Consider the following 21,713-nt stretch of genomic DNA (forward strand, 5'->3'; position numbering starts at 1 on the left):
TACATGATGTTGATCCACCTATTCCCATGCTTCATGCTAGTGTGAATTCCTCATATCATGACTTACCAATTTATGATGAATATGATGATGAGCATGTTGAGTTGCCTAGTTGTGATGCTATGCTCCATAGGATATCTTGTGAAAATTCTTTTGGTCACATCATGTTTGACAACCCATTAAACTTGTCATATGCTATGAGTGAGATCTCCCATATTGCTTCATTTCAATCTCAACATAGTAACTATGCATGCCCCATTAAAGTAAACCCCATTTGCACTTATGGGATAGATGACGAGATGATGGTCATTGGCTTTTGCTTCTCTTGTGATGATATTGCCATGCCCCTTTACATGATTTGCGCAATTCATCTACTATGCCATGCCATGATCACATTGTTCCAAATATGCTTTGTTTTGGATGTTGTCAATATTCTCCATGTGATGTTTCTACAAATGCTCATGAGGAGACCCCCATAGTTTCCTCATACATATTAGGAGATTTTGATGCATTACATACTTTGCATGATTCCCATACTTGCGTACACCATATGCATTCCATGAATAACAATGCTCTACATATTTCTCGTGATGCATTACATAATTTGAGTCTCCATTATGCCATACATAATAACAAACCTCTCATGATGGATGACATGTTTCTATACCACGCATCTCATTTATTTGAGCATTGTATATTTTGTGCTAACCAACACATGCACGTGCGCATCATGATGGATGATGTGTACATATACCACGCACACACACTTTTCCTTTTGCCTTTGTTTTGTGTAGGTACTCAGGTATACTCGTCAACCTCTCAATCCCAAGAGTTGACGAAACGAGCTCTTGAGAGCAAAGATGACTTGGGATCCCGTGAACTATCCTTACCACCGTTCTATTTGCGTACCGACTTCGCGCATTCCTTTTACTTGGGTCCCACACGGCTATGGGCTATATATCACTTGTCACATTATGCCCATTTTACCATGTTCACTTTGCACGTTATGCTTGCTTCTATGCCTTTGCCATGCAATTGTGACCCTTGCTTGCATCTACCCATGATTCACCATTTTACTACTCGTATGTGTATTTGCATGCTTGGTGGAGATCCTTGTTCTTATTGCCATGTTTACGATGTGCCTCATGCTATTGTTGACTCTTGTGTTGGGAGAGCCATGATGTTCCATTTGCTATTTCCATATGACCTCTTGCCAATACAATGATGATACATTTCTCATATCTTGTTTTCATGCTTGTGATATGTCATGTGCATCATATATGCTCACTATTTGCACACACGACATGATTGCCATGATTCCATCTAGTATGTTGCATCTTCGCACTACTAGCTTGCCCTACTTGATCACTATGATTGCTTGCTTTGTCGCATCACCCATGTTCCATTCTTACTCGCTTTCTTGGGTTGATGACATATATATTCATGCCTCTCATGTGATATATCTTTATCATTGTCTCTTGTCTCCATTAGTTGCACCTCTCATATGCCATTATAGTGAGCGCACCCATGCTATGCTTATCTATCTTGGAGACTTGGGCATATTACTTGTGAAGCTTGCTTGTTTCATAGAGCCTAATGTATTTGGTTGTAGTCGCATCATATGCTTTCATACCATGCCACACCTTGTCCTTTCTTATGTCAAGAATGATGAGAACACTTGTTGGGTATTTCACCACACGAATGATAGGTTTTGCTTTCACGCTAACCTCATTTATTTTTCCGAGTGTTTGTCATGTTCTTTCGTTTTGAAGGAATCACAAGGCACCACTATCACGAGACATATTGGTTATGTGAAGGCGTACATGACGTGCAACTCCAACATCTTCGGGATCATTCATAAGGTGAACTCCTTCCCTTTGAGACATCCTCACATACGCATATTGGATTGGTCATTCTTTCATTGTTGTTTCCTTCTTCTTCTCTACAAGATACACATATTGGAGGGAGGACCGACATTGGAGATGGACCCTATGGACCTTCAAGTTGAGGAGTGCCACAACATTGAGCTTTGGTACAACACCACACATAACAAATTTGCATCTTATGCATGGATTGACTCCCATTATGATTGCCTTGTTGCATCTTGTATTACCATGTCATCCATGATATATGAGCTTGTGAACTTTCTTAGCAAATTTGTTGTGATCTTTCTTGATGCCATATTCATACATCATGGTCATATTGCCTACCATCAATTGCATGATAACTTATTCATATTGAGCATCCATTGCCATATTCATGCTATTGATAAACCGTCTCACTATGACATCATTTTGCACCGTGGTAGCATTGATCATATTCACAACACATTTGTGTGCACAATGAATACTCTTGCCCCCATGAACGCTTTCCATATCATTCTATATCATCTTGATAAGCTTCATGCGCTTTGTCACGAACAATCTTGCCGCACGGACTCATTCTTACATGATGGACACTTTGTGTGCGCTAACCATTATATTTCCAAGTGTTGTTTGTGTTTGCTCTTTTTGCATGTATACCACTACGGCGACACCTTGGAGTACTTGGATTGCACAATGTCTTCAACGCCGTCCAACTACAAGTCCGTCCACCACAACCGTTTTCATGGTGATGAGGATCACGATCCGAGGTCGGATCTTTCCCAAGGGGGGGAGATGATGCGGTGCATCCTACGATCATCCCCATGTACACTTCGACTACTCCCCAAGCCCCAAGAGGACATACGATGAGACCTCGACCATACACCATTGGACACAAGGTGAACTCACTCCTCTTCGAACCGTCACTTTCCACATATGAGACATGGCTACTACCTCATGCATGGACCTTGCATATACCCAGGTACATCCGAGATGACCATGGAGAATCAAAGGACCAAGGCCAAGCATGGAAGAGGAGAAGGAATAAGAAGAACGGACAAGACATGACTTGCCCGGATCATCCGGACCCCCAGCCGGACGATCCGAACGACCACCCGGACGATCCGGCTAACGTGCCTGAAGACACCCGAAGCATGCTCGACGAAGCCGGATCATCCGGACGGCCACCCGGATCATCCGGACCCCTGACTCCCGAATCATCCGGGCCACCATCCGGATCATCCTGACCATGCCTATGCGCGTGACTTGGGCCAAGGCCCATGTACCCCTTCGCCCCTCACTTACCCCTTCGTGGCTTAGACTATATATACTCCTGCCCCTCCTCCATTTGAAGGTTAACATTGGTTTAGCTCATATGTGAGATAGAGCTTTGCTCATCCATAACGGATCTACTCCACGAGAGAGACCGCGCGCCTCTACAGAGAAGATCCACCTTGGATTCAAGACCCCCTCTTGGGTGGCCCCATCAAGACCTCCTCACGGAGAAGAACCGGTTACCCTATGTATCGTCCTTTGTTGGATTTGTATCGTGTATCTCTTTGTGTTCCGAGGATCTAGCACATGTGTGATCGTTCTTGTTGGTTTGAGTGATTTCTCACGTGTTCCTCCTTGTGTTTTCTCCCCGTGTTCTTCGTGGGATCCGCTCCAATCGTGAAAGATCGGGCCACTACGGTTCTACCCCACATCAGGCTGGCTGTGCGTGGTGGGCTGCAGCGGGTGCCCTGATGATGGGCCGCTGCTAGGCTGCTCTCTGCTGCGCTGAGCTGCTACTCTTTCTTTTCCTTTAGTCCATCACACAGACATAAAGGAGCATAAATGCACAGGGGGGATGGGAGAGGGAAGTAGGTAAAAGGGAATTAATATGAGATCCTGAAATTTAGCACTGATTGAATAAATTGGTTTGGGCATTTTTAGAGGAAGAAAAATAGTTCAAGTTTGAATTAAATTCAAACTTGAGCCATTGTTGAACCCAACCAAACCAACTCCAAAGGATCTGAAATTTGGCAGAGAGGGTGCAGGCATGGTGTAAGATTTACAGAAAATAAGTGAACATTTTACCGGGACAGGAAAATGCCACTTGCAATAAATGTGTGAGAATTGAAAGGAAGAAGCTAGTCATGGGTGTTGCACTTGATGATGGTTTAGATGGAAGGGCAAGATGGAACAGCAAAGAAGATGAGGAGAAGGAGTTCACAAAGATGACAAACACACAACAAATATGCACACTACAATGATGATCATGATGCAAATGCAACAACAATAACAAATGCAATATCATATCATGAAGCATATAACGAAAGCAAGATGATCATGGCAACAACAAAGATGGCAAAATATAATTAAATGAACATGATATAAGAAGAAAAATATGACAATGACACTCATCATGAACATGGAAACAAACATATAGGAATGAAATATGCAAAACAATTATGATAATGCAACAACACAATAAACACATGGCAACAACTAAAATAAATGGAACACATCTGGAGCATCGGTCTCAGGGCGTTACATCTTTTTTGGCCAGGACGCCTGTTTGAACATATTCGTTCAATTCCTCCTCTGTGACCCGGGAAACGACCCAGTTGCATGCAGTGACAGTCTTAGGCATTTTGAGGCTGAAGGCCTAAAAGAAATAAATATTGCCGGTTTAAGATTAAGCTGCTAAGCCGAACCATTGATTCAAAAGAAAAGCGTTACAAACGGCCAACGCGTTAAGCCGGAAGATGAACACTGAAGTACGCGGATATTCATATTGGCGGCTTAAAAAGGGGACTAATGGTACCTGGCGGGTTATGTTTTATTGGTTAAACCACCCAAACAGTTGCTATGCTTCAGATCTACAAGTGAGGATTTGCTAAGTAGTGGACAAGCAGATTCCACAGGTCAACGCTACGATTTTGGATCTACAACAGTTTGGAAAATAAAATAAATTTTATACCTAAGATGAAGGTAGTGGAAAAATGCATGTGTTCGGATGGATCTAATACAGAAAAAGTACATATTGCAGTTGGACAAAGGGATGCTATGCTACTACCGCACATTTTCGATAACATTCTTCAGATTCAACCGTGCGATCTAGAGAAGAGCAAAGAAGAACAGAGGGGAACTCCAATGAACTAGGACTAACCCTAATGAAGATCTGCTACGAGGAAGAAGTGCTTACGGATGTTGCTGGACAGTGGAGGTATGCCGCGATGCTCTGGTTCGTTCAGGTTGATGCAGCAGTCGGGGTTGAGGAAGTTGACGAGGTCGACGACGGCGGAGCTTGAGCGCGTGCGTGGCGTTGCGGAGAAGAGGATGAAGACGAGAAGGCAAGGGGGGAGAATGAAAAGGACCCCTGTCCCTATTTATAAGGAGATGGATAACATGCATTCATGGGTGTTGCTCAGCTTGTGTGACCTGCACACTCAAAACACGTTGAGCAACTAAACATTCATACCTGTCAGCGTCTTCAGGAGCCATGCATTGCGTCTCATGATCAGAATCATCTCCACCGTGTTCTTCACGTGTAATAAGAGCAAAGTCTCCTCATCATAGTCACTAGCAGACTCATACCCACCATCCTCAGTAGCAATCATCACACGCTGAGATTTGCATTCTCTCGCATAACGTCCTCTTCCCTTACAACGACGACAAATAATATCACTTGTGTGCCATGTTGATGCCATGGAAGAAGAAGAGCTCTGTGCAGGCCCAGCAGGTGTGCTCTTGGCAGATAGTGGTGGTTGTGCCTGCTTTCTAGTATCACGGCTGGAGATGGCACCTGATGGAGGTGATGGTGCAGTGGAAGTAGAGGATGCACGTGGTATCCATGATGAAGGTCGACCTGCAGAAAAGTTAGTTCGCGCCAATGCCTGTCGATCCTGCACTTCACGTTCAGCTTTACAAGCAAGATGGAATAAACGAGTGATATTATTATACTCCTTATACTCTAGAATGGTCTGAATCTCTCTATTTAATCCACCCATAAAACGTGCAAGCATAGCTTCATTATCCTCAACAATACCACATCTAATCATGCCAGTTTGTAATTCCTGATAATATTCCTCTACATAATTTTTTCCTTGTCTTAAACGCTGCAATTTTTGAAGTAATTCACGTTGATAATATGGTGGAACCCAACGAGTATGCATAGCAGTTTTCAAAGCAGCCCAAGTAGTAGGACTATTATTTGGATATAATCTACTATGTTCAGACCACCACACACAAGCAAAACTAGTGAAAGCACAAAGTGCAACAGCAACATGTCTCTCCTCGGGGCATTGTAAACATGTAAAACGTTGTTCAGTTTCTAACTCCCAAGTAAGATATATATCAGGAATATATCTACCCTCAAAAGGTGGAATATTCAATTTTAGTTTAGGGAGATGGTCGGGATCTTGTACCTGAGCTGGTGGTGCAGCCCCACCGTTGCAATTATATGCATGTGGACGACCTGGTGCTGGTGGTTGCACGTAGTTCTGATTTTGATCAACCTCATCCTCGTAATCGCCCGCATAATCGTCATCCTCCTCGGCACCAGCAGCAGTAGTAGCAGGAGCCAAAGAAGCATCAACAATAGGTACAACAGCTCCAGAAGTTTGACCATCCACAATAGGAACACGCTTCGCTCGTCCGAACTGATTCGGAAGGGGCCGTTGTTGTTGTCATTGTAGGTGTGCGATAGGTCCAACCGGTGGTGGTGGGGGAAGACGCGTGAGCAATTCATTAAACTTGTTATCCAGCTTTGTCTCGAACGACTTCTCCATTCCATCTATCTTCTCCATGGCCTCTTCAAATCTGTTTAGCACATCTCCCACCTGGCCACTCATCATTTGCTAAAATTTATCATGCAACTCCTTGTTCGTCATGTTCTCCCAATCAATCTCGTCGGCTTGTGATCCTGCCATGGTTAGCAGCAATAGAAACACACAAGAATATGATCCTACAGACCACTAACAAGTGGTGGTGGTGGTGGCTGTCACAAATCCGTCAAGCAAAACTCAAATTCTCACCAGTTCTTACCCAGCAGGCGGTGATCGGCAACCGTTGTAGTCAAAACTCTCAAAGCTTGGATAGAGCGATTATCAGGGAGAATCAAACGCACGACGTAGATTATGTGGAGCTAGGAAGGCTTATAATATGGTAGCAAAAAGATTAGCAATAATCAATTTAGAGATGCAAAGTTGAATAAATGCTCAACAACGATACTGTGTTGGTCCTAGGCTAGACCGTGCTAGAGACGCGAGCCTAGAACACTAACAAAATCACGGCGCTGCACGTAAACAAGGGAAAAGCACACTTTGGAAAAAAATCGCTCTGTTTTTTTTGCGCTCCTCTTTTTTTTGTGAAAAATCACTATAATGGCGAGTGTCTCAAAACTCTTCCCAGGTCAGACTGACAGGATGGGCACGAAATTTTTTTGACTATTTTTTTCGAAAATAAGGGCAGCGACAACGAAAAAGTGCGACAAAAAATCACTATGATGGCGAGTGTCTCAAAAGACTCAGAAAAGTCTAAAAATAGGATAGGGAAAAAATATTTTCGGTTGCCGAAATTTTGGCCTAAAAACCGCCCGGGGGTCTCCAGACTTTTTTTCCCCGAGACCTACTCAGGCAAGGAAACACAAAACGAAAACTAGATGGATCTCGAAAACAAACCTAATATGAAAAGAACTCGGATTGGTGATGGACAGGCGGTGGTATATGTGCGGATTGGTGATGGACAGGCGGTGGTACATGTGGTATATGTGGGCTCGGATTGGTGATGGACAAGCGGTGGTATATGTGGACTCGGATTGGTGGCGTTGTATATATGGACTCGGATTTGTGGCGGATATATGGTGGTATTTGGCGGCGGCGATGTGTCTGGTGTGGTGGTGGTATATGTCAGCGGAAGATGAATCTGGTGTGGTGGTATATGGCAGCGGATGATGATGGTGCAGCGGCGGCGTGAATACCCGTGAACAGAACTCGAAACTCTAAAAGACTAGACGCTAAGACCAGCAACTAGACACGATGATGCAACCGCAAATTCAACAAAGCAAATACAAAAAGATTATGCAAAGGCTCAGATTGGTTTGGATATGATGAACTAACCCTAATTTTTTTGTGGCTTTTTCATGGACTGTAGGTATGAAGAACAGACTCGATCTAAACTACGAAAAACTGTAAAATCTCACTGAGCAACTTGAAAATCTGATACCACTTGATAGAGGCGAAGGTGTCCCGATGTTTCGATGAGATAGCAATCGTTTTCTGTGGGTGTCGACTTTGACGATCCGACTACGAACATGCGAAGACGTCGCGCCTTAGCAATCGCTAAACCAACTTCCGAGGGGTTATTGACCACGCAGGAGCATGATCAACCTGATCACGAGAGTCTATTTCCTGCGAGCAAACGAAGAACAAGCAAGAAACTGAGATTGCAATCTAGATATTGCGAATAAAAGAGGAAAGCTTTAGTAATGAAGGTGGGGCTCTGTGACGCCTTTGTCTGGTCGTTGAACACAAACGAAGTACGCGAAGTTGTAGCTATGGCAAACTTCTAATCTAAACAAAACCCAAAGTCTAAACGATGCCCTAAGGGCTGTATATATGGAGGAGAGAGGGGGGAATTTCGTGGCCCTTGGAGGAGGGGTCCGAAACCAACCCTAACTCTTGTTTCCCCACACATACGGACTCTAAAAACTGCCTTCGAAATTACATGGGCCTGGCCCAAAAATAAGGTGACGTAGCACCTAGAATAGCCTCTGGACGAAATTTATGAAGTGGCATCTTGTATATTTCGCCCAAGGCTTCATGCACTCATTATGGTGGTTTCAAAGTCCTGGAATAATCACTCGTAACTCCGTTCTTGTTCCCCTTGCGCATGCCATCATCTCCATGCTTGAACTTGCTCCAAGGTTCATCTTTCTTGTCCAAGCTAGGCCCTTCATTTGTAAGCAAAACAAATGTATCCAATTTAGGCAGCGTCATATTCTCATAAACATTAGAATCGTTACCAAGAAACGAAAGTACCTGATAATTCAATTGGCGTGCGCGAGCTCTAGTAATTGGTCCAGTATGTATAGCAATAGGGGTTGTGGGTGTAACAATGGTATTGATGTCCTCATCAGCCTGGCTGCCTGCTGGGCCGATTGGCCCAGTGGGGGGGCTTCCCTTTTCCTTTTATTTATTTTCTGTTTTGCCTTTTTCTTTTTATTTATATTTCCTTAACTGTTTTCTCTCATTTCCTAAATATTTTAGTCTTGGAAAAATACAAAAGTTGTACCTAATTTAGTATATTTAATTATGTCACATTCCGAACATTTTAGTTTTAATGTTTGAAAACTTTCACCATTCGACTATAATTTAAATTTGAATTTGAATCGATTTTGAACTAACGCGAGATTAGCAACAGTAACAGAGGTGACATGGCATCATTAGCAGAGGTTCACTGTAGCATAATTATCCGGGCGTTACAGCCACACGCACTACACTACACCGGGGACTGCGCCGCCGCCGCGGTGTAGCCTCCCAGCTAGAGCTGTCCTCTGATGACGGCGGAGTGGCTAAGCGACGACGGCGGACCGGTGCCATTGGCGATTGTGGGAGAAGCAGACGAGATAAGCTACAGGGAGGAAAAGGAAAATGCGACGCAGGACTCGCCGGCCGTGAGGGTTTATATAGCAGGCCGGTAAGCATTGGGATTTTGGGGGATTTCACCGAGTGGGGCCGGAAGCTTGCGCGGGAACCTGCGAGGTTGCACTGGAACGGGCTCACCAACGATTCATTGGCGCCACTTCGAGCCACCGTTTGGCCAAAAGAACGCCCCCGCGCGCTGCGCAAGCTTGCGCTGTAAGCTGTCTGCGGTAGCGGGGTGACAAGACGTGCGAGAGGAGGACGAAAGGCCACATACACAAATGGTTAATACAAAAAAAGTTTGCGATTTAATTACCTACTATACGCCCGTCCTGATTTATAAGTAAGATTTAACTAATAAAATACGAATGCATGTCGCGAAAGTTTATATAGTTAGATTCGTATTTGAACATAATTTCCAATTATATAATTTTTATAACATGCATTAACATTTTGTTGGTTAAATTTAAGGGCAAAGTATGGCACAGAATATAAAGGGGACTATAGACCAAGACGGAGGTAGTAGCACACGGCTGCTCTGTACGCAGCGACACAACTGTCGGTCGTCTTGTAGGCGACCATTTCCTGCGTGTTCAACTGCTCTATGCGTGTGGTTGCTTGCGGTTGAGGCGGCCGCGGCGCGTTCTGCTCGTGTCCCGCCGCGCGCGCTCTGCTCTCGCATCCCTCCGGGTGCTCTGCCCTCGTCCCTCCACGCGTGCTGCTAGTGTTTGGGGCCGGCACACGATCACACACGTTCGTGTGCATGCAGTTGCGTCGGGCGCGGCGCGACGATGCAGTTACCCGCTGCAAAAATTGCCATGCGGACGCGCAGAGAATCTAGGCCGCTCAGCCCCCATTTATCCCTGCGGCCATTTACCTTCATCTCTCGCGTCACACGACACAATAAGCACACCCATGACGACACATACAGAGACGACATCCAGCGGTTCCAATGACGCTCCCCGTGGCTCCAATGGCGCTCCCAGCGGCCGCCGACGACAACGGCGGGCAGTTCACCACACATCATGTCGTGGACACCCACGTGAGGGGGAAGGCCCTCTCGGTGGTGTACGCGAACGATCCGGTCTCGGTGGAGAGCTCCATCCAAACTATGGAGCAGTTCCTTGCCGAGGACAAGTACCAAGTGATCGGGTTCGACCTCGAGTACACCATCGGTCGTACCGGGCACGATCAGAAGGTTGCCGTTGCCCAGTTGTGCGTGCGACATGACGTCCTCGTCTACCACTACCACATAGCCACAAGACCTTGTGAGCGTTTCTCCAGGTTTATCAACAGCTCCGACTACAGTTTCGCTATGGTGGACAGCACCAACGATCTAAAAGCGCTTAAGGTTTCGGGCTTGAAATGCCCGAATCTTGTCAACATCCAGCACCACTACAAGGTCTGGGGCAGTAACAACAAACTGAACTCCCTGATTGACCTCGCCTCGGTCATCATCGACCCCTACTACATGAAGATGAAGGATGAGAGCAAGAAGGACAAGATCGCCTGGCACAGTGTTTGGCATGAGAGACTGGATGAACAACATGTCAAGTACGCGGCCAAGGACGCGTACACAAGCTACGAGATGTACAGGCGGATCGTTGACATGAGGAAGTGTCTTGTTCCTGCCCCAGACGAGGGATCGAGCCACAGAGCAGTGGCGGGAGCGTCACAAGAAGTAGATGACCAGATGATCGTTTCTCCTACTTTAGAATGCATGCAATTTATTGAGGTGTGTGCGAATGATCTGTATAGTCACTTATGTAATTGGATGTTTATTTCAGTTATATATATATACACACACACATACATGTTATTCTTCTATAGACAGAGCAAATCACACGGCTTATTAGCAGCAATCGTCTGTGTTATTATTGGTCTTCGCACACATTTCTGATTAGGGACCTGTTTGCCGCGTATCACACACATCTTGTTCAGTTGAACCGTTTCCATTGTGTTGCCTAATCACACACAGTTCATCCTAGTGAACTATATGTCGTATATCGCACACACCCTCATCTGGCTGCCCGTTTCTGTTGTTCTGCATCATCGCAAACAGTTCTTCTGGATTAACCGTTTGCCACTCATCGCACACGCAAATCTGATATGAACCGTGTTTGATGTCGCCGCACACGCAAAATGTTTTGCACTTTTTTTGACGGGTTTTACACCACCATTTGTGATTATTGCATCGCACACAGTTTCGTCGAAGGGTCTCTGATTCGACTGTCGTGTTTGGACCATCTTGCAGTAGTGGTATGTATGTTATGATTTCCTTAGTGGTGTCATGTGAACGTCGACTACATGACACTTCACCATAGTTGGGCCTAAGGGAATGGATTATGGAGTAGTTATTAGATGATGGGTTGCGAGAGTGACAGAAGCTTAAACCCTAGTTTATGCACTATTCCGTAAGGGACCGATTGAATCCAAAAGTTCAATGCTATGGTTAGAATTTATTTTTAATACTTTTCTCGTAGTTGCGGATGCTTGGGAGGGGGTTAATCATAAGTAGGAGGTTTGTTCAAGTAAGAACAACACATAAGCACCGGTCCACCCACATATCAAATTATCAAAGTAGCGAACACAAATCGAACCAACATGATGAAAGTGACTAGATGAAATCCCCGTGTAACCTCAAGAACGCTTTGCTTATTATAAGAGACCGTTTTGGCATGTCCTTTGCCTCAAAAGCATTGGGCTACCTTGCTGCACTTTTATTACTATTACCGTTACTTGCTCGTTACAAATTATCTTGCTATCAAACTACTCTGTTACTTACAATTTCAGCGCTTTGCAGACATTATCTTGCTGAAAACCACTTGTCATTTCCTTCTGCTCCTTGTTGGGTTCGACACTCTTACTTATTGAAAAGACTACAATTGATCCTATATACTTATGGGTCATCACACGGGTAGGCCGGACGCCGTGGAGCATGCCGAGGACAGCGTGCCGTAGCTGCCGCTGCAACACGTCCCCGTGAAGCCGCATGGACGACAGCAGGTGTTCGGCATCCATCCCGTGCAGTGGCCGCGGAGATGGCGACGTTCACGACGACCGTGCCCAGCCGGTGCATCATCAGCGGGTCGTACCGTTCGACGAGGCATCCTAGGGATCCGTGCGGCAGCTTGCCTACGACGTTGAGGAGCTTGCCGATGATCGGAAGCGGCCACGCCCCAGGACCCCAGGTGGAAGGTGCCATCGGGTTTTAAAACAAATCTGTGCAATGTTTGAGCTAAAGGGCTGCCTGCATAGCTCCGTTAATGTATCATGCTTTAATTGATTTCCTTGCATGCGGGGTTATCAGTTAACCACCATCAAGGAAAAGAAGAAACCGCTCCAAATTTGCTCGTGGGATGTAGCGATCGTTGGGTGTTGTTGGGTGTTGGGTTGTGTTGCATGATGTGCAAGGGCAGGTCTACTGGCAGAATATTTCATCTCAACCATTAAACTCACCGATGTAACGTGGGCAGTTGGATGTGATTTAGCTTTATAGATCGGACGGTCGTGATTTATTTGTGTATACTTCGCGGTGTGTTCATAAAAAAATTCATGTTTGCTCTCGTAGCAGTAGTAGAGATATGCATCTTCCCCGTCGGTGGCCACACGTCGGGCACACTAGGTTCAATGGCCGAGCTAGAAAACCCGCTTGAAAAAACCGAAGTTTTTTTGAGACAATGAAAAAAACCCCGAAGTAAACCGCCCCCTCGCGGCTCCAGGCCAGCCCACTACAGGCCCGCGTGCCGCGTTTCCTTTTTTTGTTTGCGGGGTCGCGTGCTGCGTTTCCGATCCCCTTCCTCCTCTCCCTTCGTTTTCTGCTCCTCCCCCGCAACAAATCTTGGTCGCTTCGCCGCCGGCACAAGCGATCGGAGCAGCGGCCCGTCGGCAGCGATGGGGGACCACGAGGCGCGCGGTGACGACACGGAGAGGAAGGCGGATAAGAAGCTCTCCGGCTGGGGGCTCTTCGGCTCCAAGTACGAGGACGCCGCCGACCTATACGATAAGGCCGCCAACTTTTTCAAGCTTTCGAAGAACTGTGAGTTCACGACGCCTCCGTTCTTTTCCATTCCTACCGCGCCGTCCCCGATCTGCGGATTCTTTTGCCCCCAATTTCGTACGCTCTCTTCCCTCTACACGGGCAAGATCTGCCGGTCGATCTGGGCAGGATCCTGGCCGGCGACCCGCTGGGGTTAAAATGAGATTTTTGGGCTGTGGATCTATTATTGTGCCGCGTAATCTGGTGTTATTGTTAGTCAGTGAACCGTGTTTAGATTATCGACGCCCAATTCTCTTGTGCCTATCTCGAGTTTGAGGGGAGGGAGCTGTTTGATAATTTCGCTTGAGGAGGCTACTGAATTGATTGTGCGGTGCGGTTTGGTTTGATTTCCAACTCTTTTTATAAGGTTCCATGAGCGGGATCTGGTGGACTTATCCCACATGTATATACATATGTTGGTGCTCTCTTTCTAGTTCAGATCAGGTTCTTAGTTGTCTACCTTTACTAGCTAAATACCGTGCGTTGCTGCGGGATGAAACAATATTGAAGAGTGGTTGCGTGTGAAAGATTGTCCTTGGCCATGGTGGCTGTGACGATGTTGGTGACTGCCAGCTCCTGCCCGTAGAAGGGTGGCGAGATGAGAGGTGAGGTTGGGTTTTAGATCCGATCCTGGGGTTGTCGCTCGAACCAACCACCCAGGTCTCCTTATGCTCTGTCACACGCCAACAGCGGATGGGGACGCTAGTGTGTCATGCCGCCTGCTGATTGATGGGTAATATGCGTTGTTGCGCGACCTAGCACGGCCGCCTGTGCAGTCAGCCGGGGCGCCAGACAGTGTCATCGTGGGGGAGCCACCTTTGTTTCCGTGGTCGATGAGGCACCTGTGTCCGTGGTTGATGAGCAATTAATGCATAGCCGTCGGAGCTGACCATAAAGTAGTAGAGGGAGATGTGGTGGTGGCGTAGAAGCCCTAGCGTAGAAACACTTGCTACTGCCTGATCTATTGATTATTTAGATGGAAAGCCTAATTCCGTTGTACTCCCTCCGTCCCATAATGTAAGAAGTTTTCTGACACTGCGTCTTACATTATGGGACGGAGGGAGTGCGTAGACAAATCGGTTGACATACTTCGGTACGTGAGAAAAACAACAATGGGTGAAGTTATTCCCTCCATTCGGGATTATAGGGCCGGCGAGCCATGAAGCAGCTCCCCTTTTTATTACTCCCTCCGATCCATAATAAGTGTCGCAACCTTAGTTTAAAACTGCGACATTTATTATGGGTCGAAGGGACCTTAGTTTAAAACTGCAAGATTTATTATGGATCAGAGGGAGTATTAGACTGCTGGAAAAAATCCCTATTTAAGCAGACCTAATTAACTGTCTGGCTAATTAATTAATGGCTCGGTTTCCAACTAGATTCAGAACATCTTAAACGGACCTAATTCACTGTACATCTAATTAACTGTCTAGCTAATAAATTGCATTAATGGCTTGTTTTCAAAATTGATTCGGCGTTCAGTTTCCAGATTGTTTCCGCATTAATGACTGCAGGGGACAAAACAAACGACGTACAAACTTCACTTAAATAGTAGAGATTCCGACTAGGGTTGCAAGTTCTGTTGTCTTGTGTCTATATAGGAATGGTTGGCTTCAACTTTAAGTTGTGTCACTGGAAAGCATTGGGGCTTAGTTACCGGATTCAGGGGAATGGGTTTCGAATCCAGATCGGGGTTTGAGACCCCTCCGGTTTGCATCTGATTTGCTCTTGAAGTGTCGATTCATACCATGATTTGTCAATCAGAAAAGTTGAATCCCAGATGCCAACTAAACAGTTTCCAAGTGTATCTCTGAAGCTCAGCCCTTTGCTTGGCCCAATGTACTGCCGTGCTTCGCTGTGGTCACCCAGCTGCAGGCGCCTTCAGGGAGAAAAGAATAGGCGATTTGCTGGGAGGAGCTGAGGGGCAACCCAAGCCCGTCCCCGCGGGTAAACCTGCACCAGCACTAGCAGCACACTACACAATATCAATTTAGACTTTGGACTAGGCTAGGTTAGGTTTTTTGGGGGCCTTTGGGCTCGGTTGCTAGGGGTTCAGGTGTTTATTGGGCATGCCTGCTCGGGCAGCTGGAAATTTCCAGTTAGATGGGCAGGAGCTAGGGTTTAAGGTGCCCACTAGTCAGATTTAGACGGGTAAGGCGGGTAACACTGTCCCATCCCCGTCCATGTCCCATCCGCTGGGTAATACATTTGGCCCATCCCTGTCTCGTAATAGAGTAATTACCCGAGGGGACACAGGTAACGGGTAGTTGCAGTCAAGCATGGATGCGGTGGTAGGTTGCAGTCAAGCATGGATGCGGTGGTAGGTTGCAGTCAAGCATGGATGCGGTGGTAAGTTGCAACTCTACATATGTTGAGTAGCAGCGGCTGGAGTAAGCAGGATGTGAGGCAGCTGGATGAGAGTCACGATTAGGCCCTAGGGTTGTTGGTGGGCTAGAATATTCTCTGCTATTTCCTGAGTATTATACTCCACTAAAAAAGAGTATTTATGTATCGATATACATACTGGTGGCGAATGTCGAATCAAATATAGTGGGTTTGCGAACCTTAGCTCTGATTCGCGAAACAGAGATGTATACCCCCTAGCGAACCAGATTCGTATGAGGTAGTAACTTGCAAACCATGAACCCAGCGAATCACTAATTGAGTAACTATGCTATGCATTGGAGTATGACTACTGCCTCCGAGTTTGTTTAATGGCTTAGTGTCTAAGCACTCATCCCTTTATTCTATCGATGTTGCTACCAACTTGGTTTGCAGGGAACCGAGCTGCATCTGTGTATATCAAGATTGCTAATTGCCATCTGAAGGTTGGTTTGGTTATCTGAGTTATCAGTTTTGTCATCTTGATCAATGGTGCAATTTCAGTGAGATGCTTATGTTGCTTATTGCCATGCTTGACAGGGTGATAGTAAGCATGAAGCTGCCTCAGCTTATGTGGAAGCTGCAAACTGCTACAAAAAATTCTCACCTCAGGGTATTTCTTTCTACAATTTACCGCATGATACATATCCTCCGCCTTTAAACATTCTTCGATTCTGTACTTTTTTTCCTTACCTCATGTCATCAGAACCAGCGTGATCCAATTTTGCTGCACTTCTTCTGATTTAATAACAACTCTCTTCCATTAAACTGGATCAGCTTTGGACCAGTTATTTATACTTCTACCAGTTACCACCATTCTCAAAACCATTGAAAGGAAGTTCTATCTAACCTCAGTCAACTTGATTAACTACAAAAATAAACAAGGGAATGAATCATGCCAACTGCTAAGGAGATAAAGTACTTAGTGATTTTATGCAAACTTAGCTGTTTATCCAGTCCCAGTCATTGTCCTAATTGTATTTGACGATATCGTGGTATCAGCTGGCTGCTGATACTGTGTATAGACCGATATACCAGTAGTATCGACCGATATCCTAGTCACATCCTTTTTTGGGTGGCCTGACTGATATGCGTCTGATATATGATATTTTGAACTTCTCCCAATGAATTTATAATTCATCAAAGCAAATGTTTGTTAGAAGGAGTACAGTCTTTGAGAGCTTTGTAGTATTGAACATAACATATCATCGGTGTGCTGAACTGTGTAATTTGGAGTTAGGGAAATCTTACTAGTTTTAGTAGAAAAAAGTTTTACACCTCATGAAAAGGTACGACCATCCTAAGGAGCTTCCAACTAACCAAAGCCACTGGTATACCAAACCGAGCCAAAGTATTGCATCTCTAAGATTGGAATCTTGAAAACATTTGAAACTAGGGAAATATAAATTTCATTTTTGTTGCATATATCATTCATTATGTGTGCTGTTTAATGTTCCCTGTAATTTCTTTTATTCTTATTCCATCTTTCTCATTTAGCTCCTACAAATGTTTCCATTTTATGCAGAAGCTGCGCAAGCGCTAGACCAGGCTGTTAATCTTTTTCTGGAAATTGGTAGATTGAGCATGGCTGCAAGATACTGCAAGGTAAATCTTTCCTTTCAATTCAATCTTTATCATTGCATGAAGACTTATTTCAACAGGAGAGAGATCTCATTTTTGTGCATTTTCAGGACATTGGTGAGATTTATCAGCAAGAACAAGATTTGGAGAAGGCTTCAGATTACCTAGAAAGGGCCGCTGATCTTTTCGACAGTGAAGGACAGACATCTCAATCAAACACCATTAAGCAGAAAGTTGCAGAAATTGCTGCGCAGTTGGAACAGTAAGACTACTTTCATGTGCTGTTAGCTCGATACAAATCAGAACCTGGAACAATTGGTTTCAGAGTTCAAGGTCATGAGCTTCTGCAATAGTCTTGCAGATCTGCCCAGAAATTTATGCTTCTTGAATTAGCATCCTTCTCAAATTTATGCTTCATGAGCATATCTTTTTTGTTCTAGCCTTCTAGGTTGTGGGCATTAGTCTATCTCGTATCCTCATTTGTTTACTTCTGTTATGATACTCTGGGGTGCCTATATATATTTTTTACGTCCCGCAAATTTGTTCTTACACCGGAAGTCAAAGGAGAATGTAAGAAAATGTATATCTTTATAAAAATATTTGATGCAACTTAAAAATTACAAACGAAGAAACATAGCATAAAACATGCATTAAAATTTACATTTTGTGGTTTTGTGACTTATCTTATTTTTCTTATGCCAATTTTTTCCGTAGTGAATGGATATGAACATAGCTATTTGTATACCAAACTTAAATTCTTAATGAAACGGCATAAGAAAACCTCGGGTGCAAAATGACTTATTCTGCACCCTGGGTGATGAATAGCATTACTATATGTCTTTGCCACCTGGGGGCTATACCACCACTCCAGCTTCCGTTTGATCATGTTCTGAGATCCGTGTAGCATCCTTTAGGTTTGCCATTGATTAATTTTTCATTTGTCTAATTGCACCAAGATGAGTTCATTCACTGAGTAGTAACAAAATGCAATGTTGATTATGTGTATACGCATCGATCCATTTTGGGGTGATCTTATTTGAGTTCATGGGGAATTTTTTTAGGGAATCTAAGTCTTACTCATGAACCAACTTTTTTGTATTAGTATAGAAACTTATGAAGTTATATCACTTCTGTACATCTGTGTTGAGTTAAATTAGATGGTTTAAGTATTAATGATTTTGAGATTTTGATACCCATAGTCTGACATGCTCTGCTTGAATATATTAGTGTGATCATTAGCATGCTTCATTAATTGAATCCCGATAGAGAAAATACGATAGCATGCTTCATTAATTGAATCCCGATAGAGAAAATACGATAGCATAGTGGTCGCACAGATCACGAGGCATGCATTTAACGGAGATAAATTGGGGTGGCACGTTGATATATATATGCGTGTGGAAGTTAGCTATCCACGTGCCAGAACCATGAGTTGGTTTTGAGATCTTATGGGTTTCAGCTCTAGCCTAACTCAGCTTGTTTGGGACTAAAGTATCCAACAAATATTTGTAGATTGTAAATATATTACTAGTGTTTTTTTTCAAACGACAGCTTCTATAGAGACCCGAGTGAGTATGTATTTAACTCGTACTGTGTCACTACAACATTCAATGCTATCTCATGCCAATTTCTATGTTTTAGGTACCCAAAGGCAACTGAGATTTTTGAAGAAATTGCTCGTCAATCAATTAACAACAATCTGCTGAAGTATAGTGTCAGAGGCATCCTCCTTAATGCAGGGATCTGCCAACTATGTAGAGCTGATGCTGTTGCTATACAAAATTCATTGGAGAGATACCAGGTGTATATTGCTCTGTTGAAATCTCAACCAGTTATTTTCTGCCATTGCTTTATTTCTAAAGTTGTCTTACCATTTGCAGGAAATCGATCCGACTTTCTCAGGAACTCGTGAATACAAACTTTTAGCTGTATGATACAACATTTATTTGCCTTCCCGTTGCAACACTTGTCCCTTTTGATCATTTCATTTCCTGGCTTTAATAATAAAAATTGTATCCATTGGTTATCATGAAGGATAGTGATAGTTATCTAGGATTTTGGGTTTTTATTGTAGGATCTTGCTGCATCAATGGACGACGGAGATGTTGCCAAATTTACTGATGCCATCAAGGAATTTGACGGCATGACACGCCTGGTATGTTGTAGTGTACTCTGGTTTTTCGTCTTACCCATTGGTGTGTCATTTATATGGCAAAGGCATGCTGCAAGTTTGTTCTCTGTAACCATGAAAAAATAAACAACTCATATGCCATTCATTGACTGAAACTACAACTTATATCATGGTAAGGTGTGTAGTTGTGTATATTTGGAGTGACTGCATTTGTTGTTCAGGATCCTTGGAAAACGACACTGCTGCTGAGGGCAAAGAATGAGCTGAAGAAGCAAGAGGACGATGAGGATGATCTAACCTAAGCCTTATTGTAAAAATTCTTTCATGCTTCAACATGGTGTGATTTATGCCTCTATTTCGTCTTGGAGGTACATATAATGGGCATAATGAAGATCCACCTTTTGGTTGTATAGAACTTCATTTTGAAGGACCATATCGGGTGTCGTGTGTCATTTGTTCTTGTCATGACTTGGTTTTCCGTCCGAATGAAAATACCATAGCACGCTGTTGCTGGTATCCTTCTGTATTTCACCCTCATTAATGACTTTGCTATTTTCCAATGATTGCTGTCTGTGGAACGCACATGCATCTCTGACACTAGGAATGTAAACGGCATCTACCAAAAACGTAGACTGTTTGGTTAGTCGAGTGTACTGTTGGACATCTCCAACCCGCAAAACAGATTCACCGTCCGTCCGCGGACATGGAACCCTGTCCATCAAACGTCCTCTTCGGTTTTTTCCCTGTGTCCAGTAGCACAGTTTGCCCATAAATAATGTTAGAAGAAATCGAGAGGCAACGAGAGACAAACAAAATGATTCAACTCTTCTTTATTGATGATACAATTACACAATATATAGGTCCCGAAGGGACGCGATGGCACAAACAAAATGATTCAACTCTCTTCTTTATCGATGATACAATTACACAATATATAGGCCTTGAAGGGACACGAATAGCGTCGGTTAGCGAGACCAAAGAAAGGGTCGCGCCGGTCGCCAACAGGCGGCAGTTAGCAAGGGGAGATTCCCTTCCAATTAAACATTTGTTTAATTGTAACACTCCCCCTAATCTCTGCTTGTCCAAGTGGTATCATCATCTATATATAAGTTCCTTCAAAAACCCAGTGGGAAAAATGTGAGGAACATAGTGTTTGTTATGTTGCCAAAAACTCCTGCAAACCCAGTGGGAAAAATAAGAAGAAAAATGGCGCAACATAAATGATTATTGCCTCTTCCAACTCAATATGAGAAAACCCATAGAATTAAGAGGACAATAAAATATGTCGTATATACTTTCCTAAAAACCCCGGTGGGAAAAATAGAAAGTATGACATATGATCTCATGTTGATATTACCTCATTAAAAACCTTTATGAGAACCTGTAAAGTAAACTCATGAAGGGAAGAGTATAATATGATGCTTTGAACAGGAACAATTCAGAAAGGTACTTCCCCTGATTCTTGCAAATTTCAGAGCCGTCACATACCAATTCCATGAACATGTTTCTGGAATGTAAAAGTTGGTAGAGACTTGGTGAACAAATCAGTTGCATGATTTGACTTGCAAGATATGCAATATAAAGATATTGCTTATTAGTAACCTGTTTGCATCCGAGCAATATAAGCAACATTATCGTTGAGATAATGGTTGGTGGATGTAGCCATGAGGTCTGTTTCGAAGACTCTTCATGAGAGGGCTACCACACCTAGTAGGAACACTAAGCTTGTCTATGATCTGAGATAGTGGGCATCCAATCGATATATCCAATGATATCGGTGTTCACATTTCTGTGAAACTGAAAAATCAGGACAAGATATTTGATGCCTTGAAGATATCGAAAGATATTCTTGAGTACCAACCAATTGTGTTTGGTGGATCCAATGGCATTATGGAATGTTGAGTCCCAATATCTCATTTCCATCATCTCTTGGTCTAAATAGATCTTTCTCTACGTCTAGAGAATGAACTACCATGAGAGTTATGGATGGATAAGATTTGTCCACAATGAATTTCTTCAATATATTATGGATATAGACAACATAGTATACCATAATATATGAATGAAGGTGCTCAATTTGTAGTAACGAGCAG

General features: G+C 43.9%; 1 protein-coding gene across 1 annotated transcript; it reads left to right on the forward strand.

The window, feature by feature from the left end:
- The first annotated feature begins 13,212 nt into the window (after nt 1-13,212).
- Nucleotides 13,213-20,180, forward strand: LOC109777904 (alpha-soluble NSF attachment protein 2). Its single transcript, XM_020336457.4, has 9 exons — nt 13,213-13,526; nt 16,305-16,354; nt 16,449-16,521; nt 17,434-17,513; nt 17,600-17,751; nt 19,131-19,290; nt 19,370-19,417; nt 19,564-19,644; nt 19,842-20,180. Exons 1-9 carry the CDS (start codon nt 13,382-13,384, stop codon nt 19,920-19,922), a joined length of 870 nt encoding a protein of 289 aa, XP_020192046.1. The 5' UTR covers nt 13,213-13,381; the 3' UTR covers nt 19,923-20,180.
- Nucleotides 20,181-21,713: the final 1,533 nt, after the last annotated feature.

The sequence above is a fragment of the Aegilops tauschii genome, chromosome 7, assembly GCF_002575655.3.
Source record: "Aegilops tauschii subsp. strangulata cultivar AL8/78 chromosome 7, Aet v6.0, whole genome shotgun sequence".
NCBI classification, from domain to species: domain Eukaryota; kingdom Viridiplantae; phylum Streptophyta; class Magnoliopsida; order Poales; family Poaceae; genus Aegilops; species Aegilops tauschii.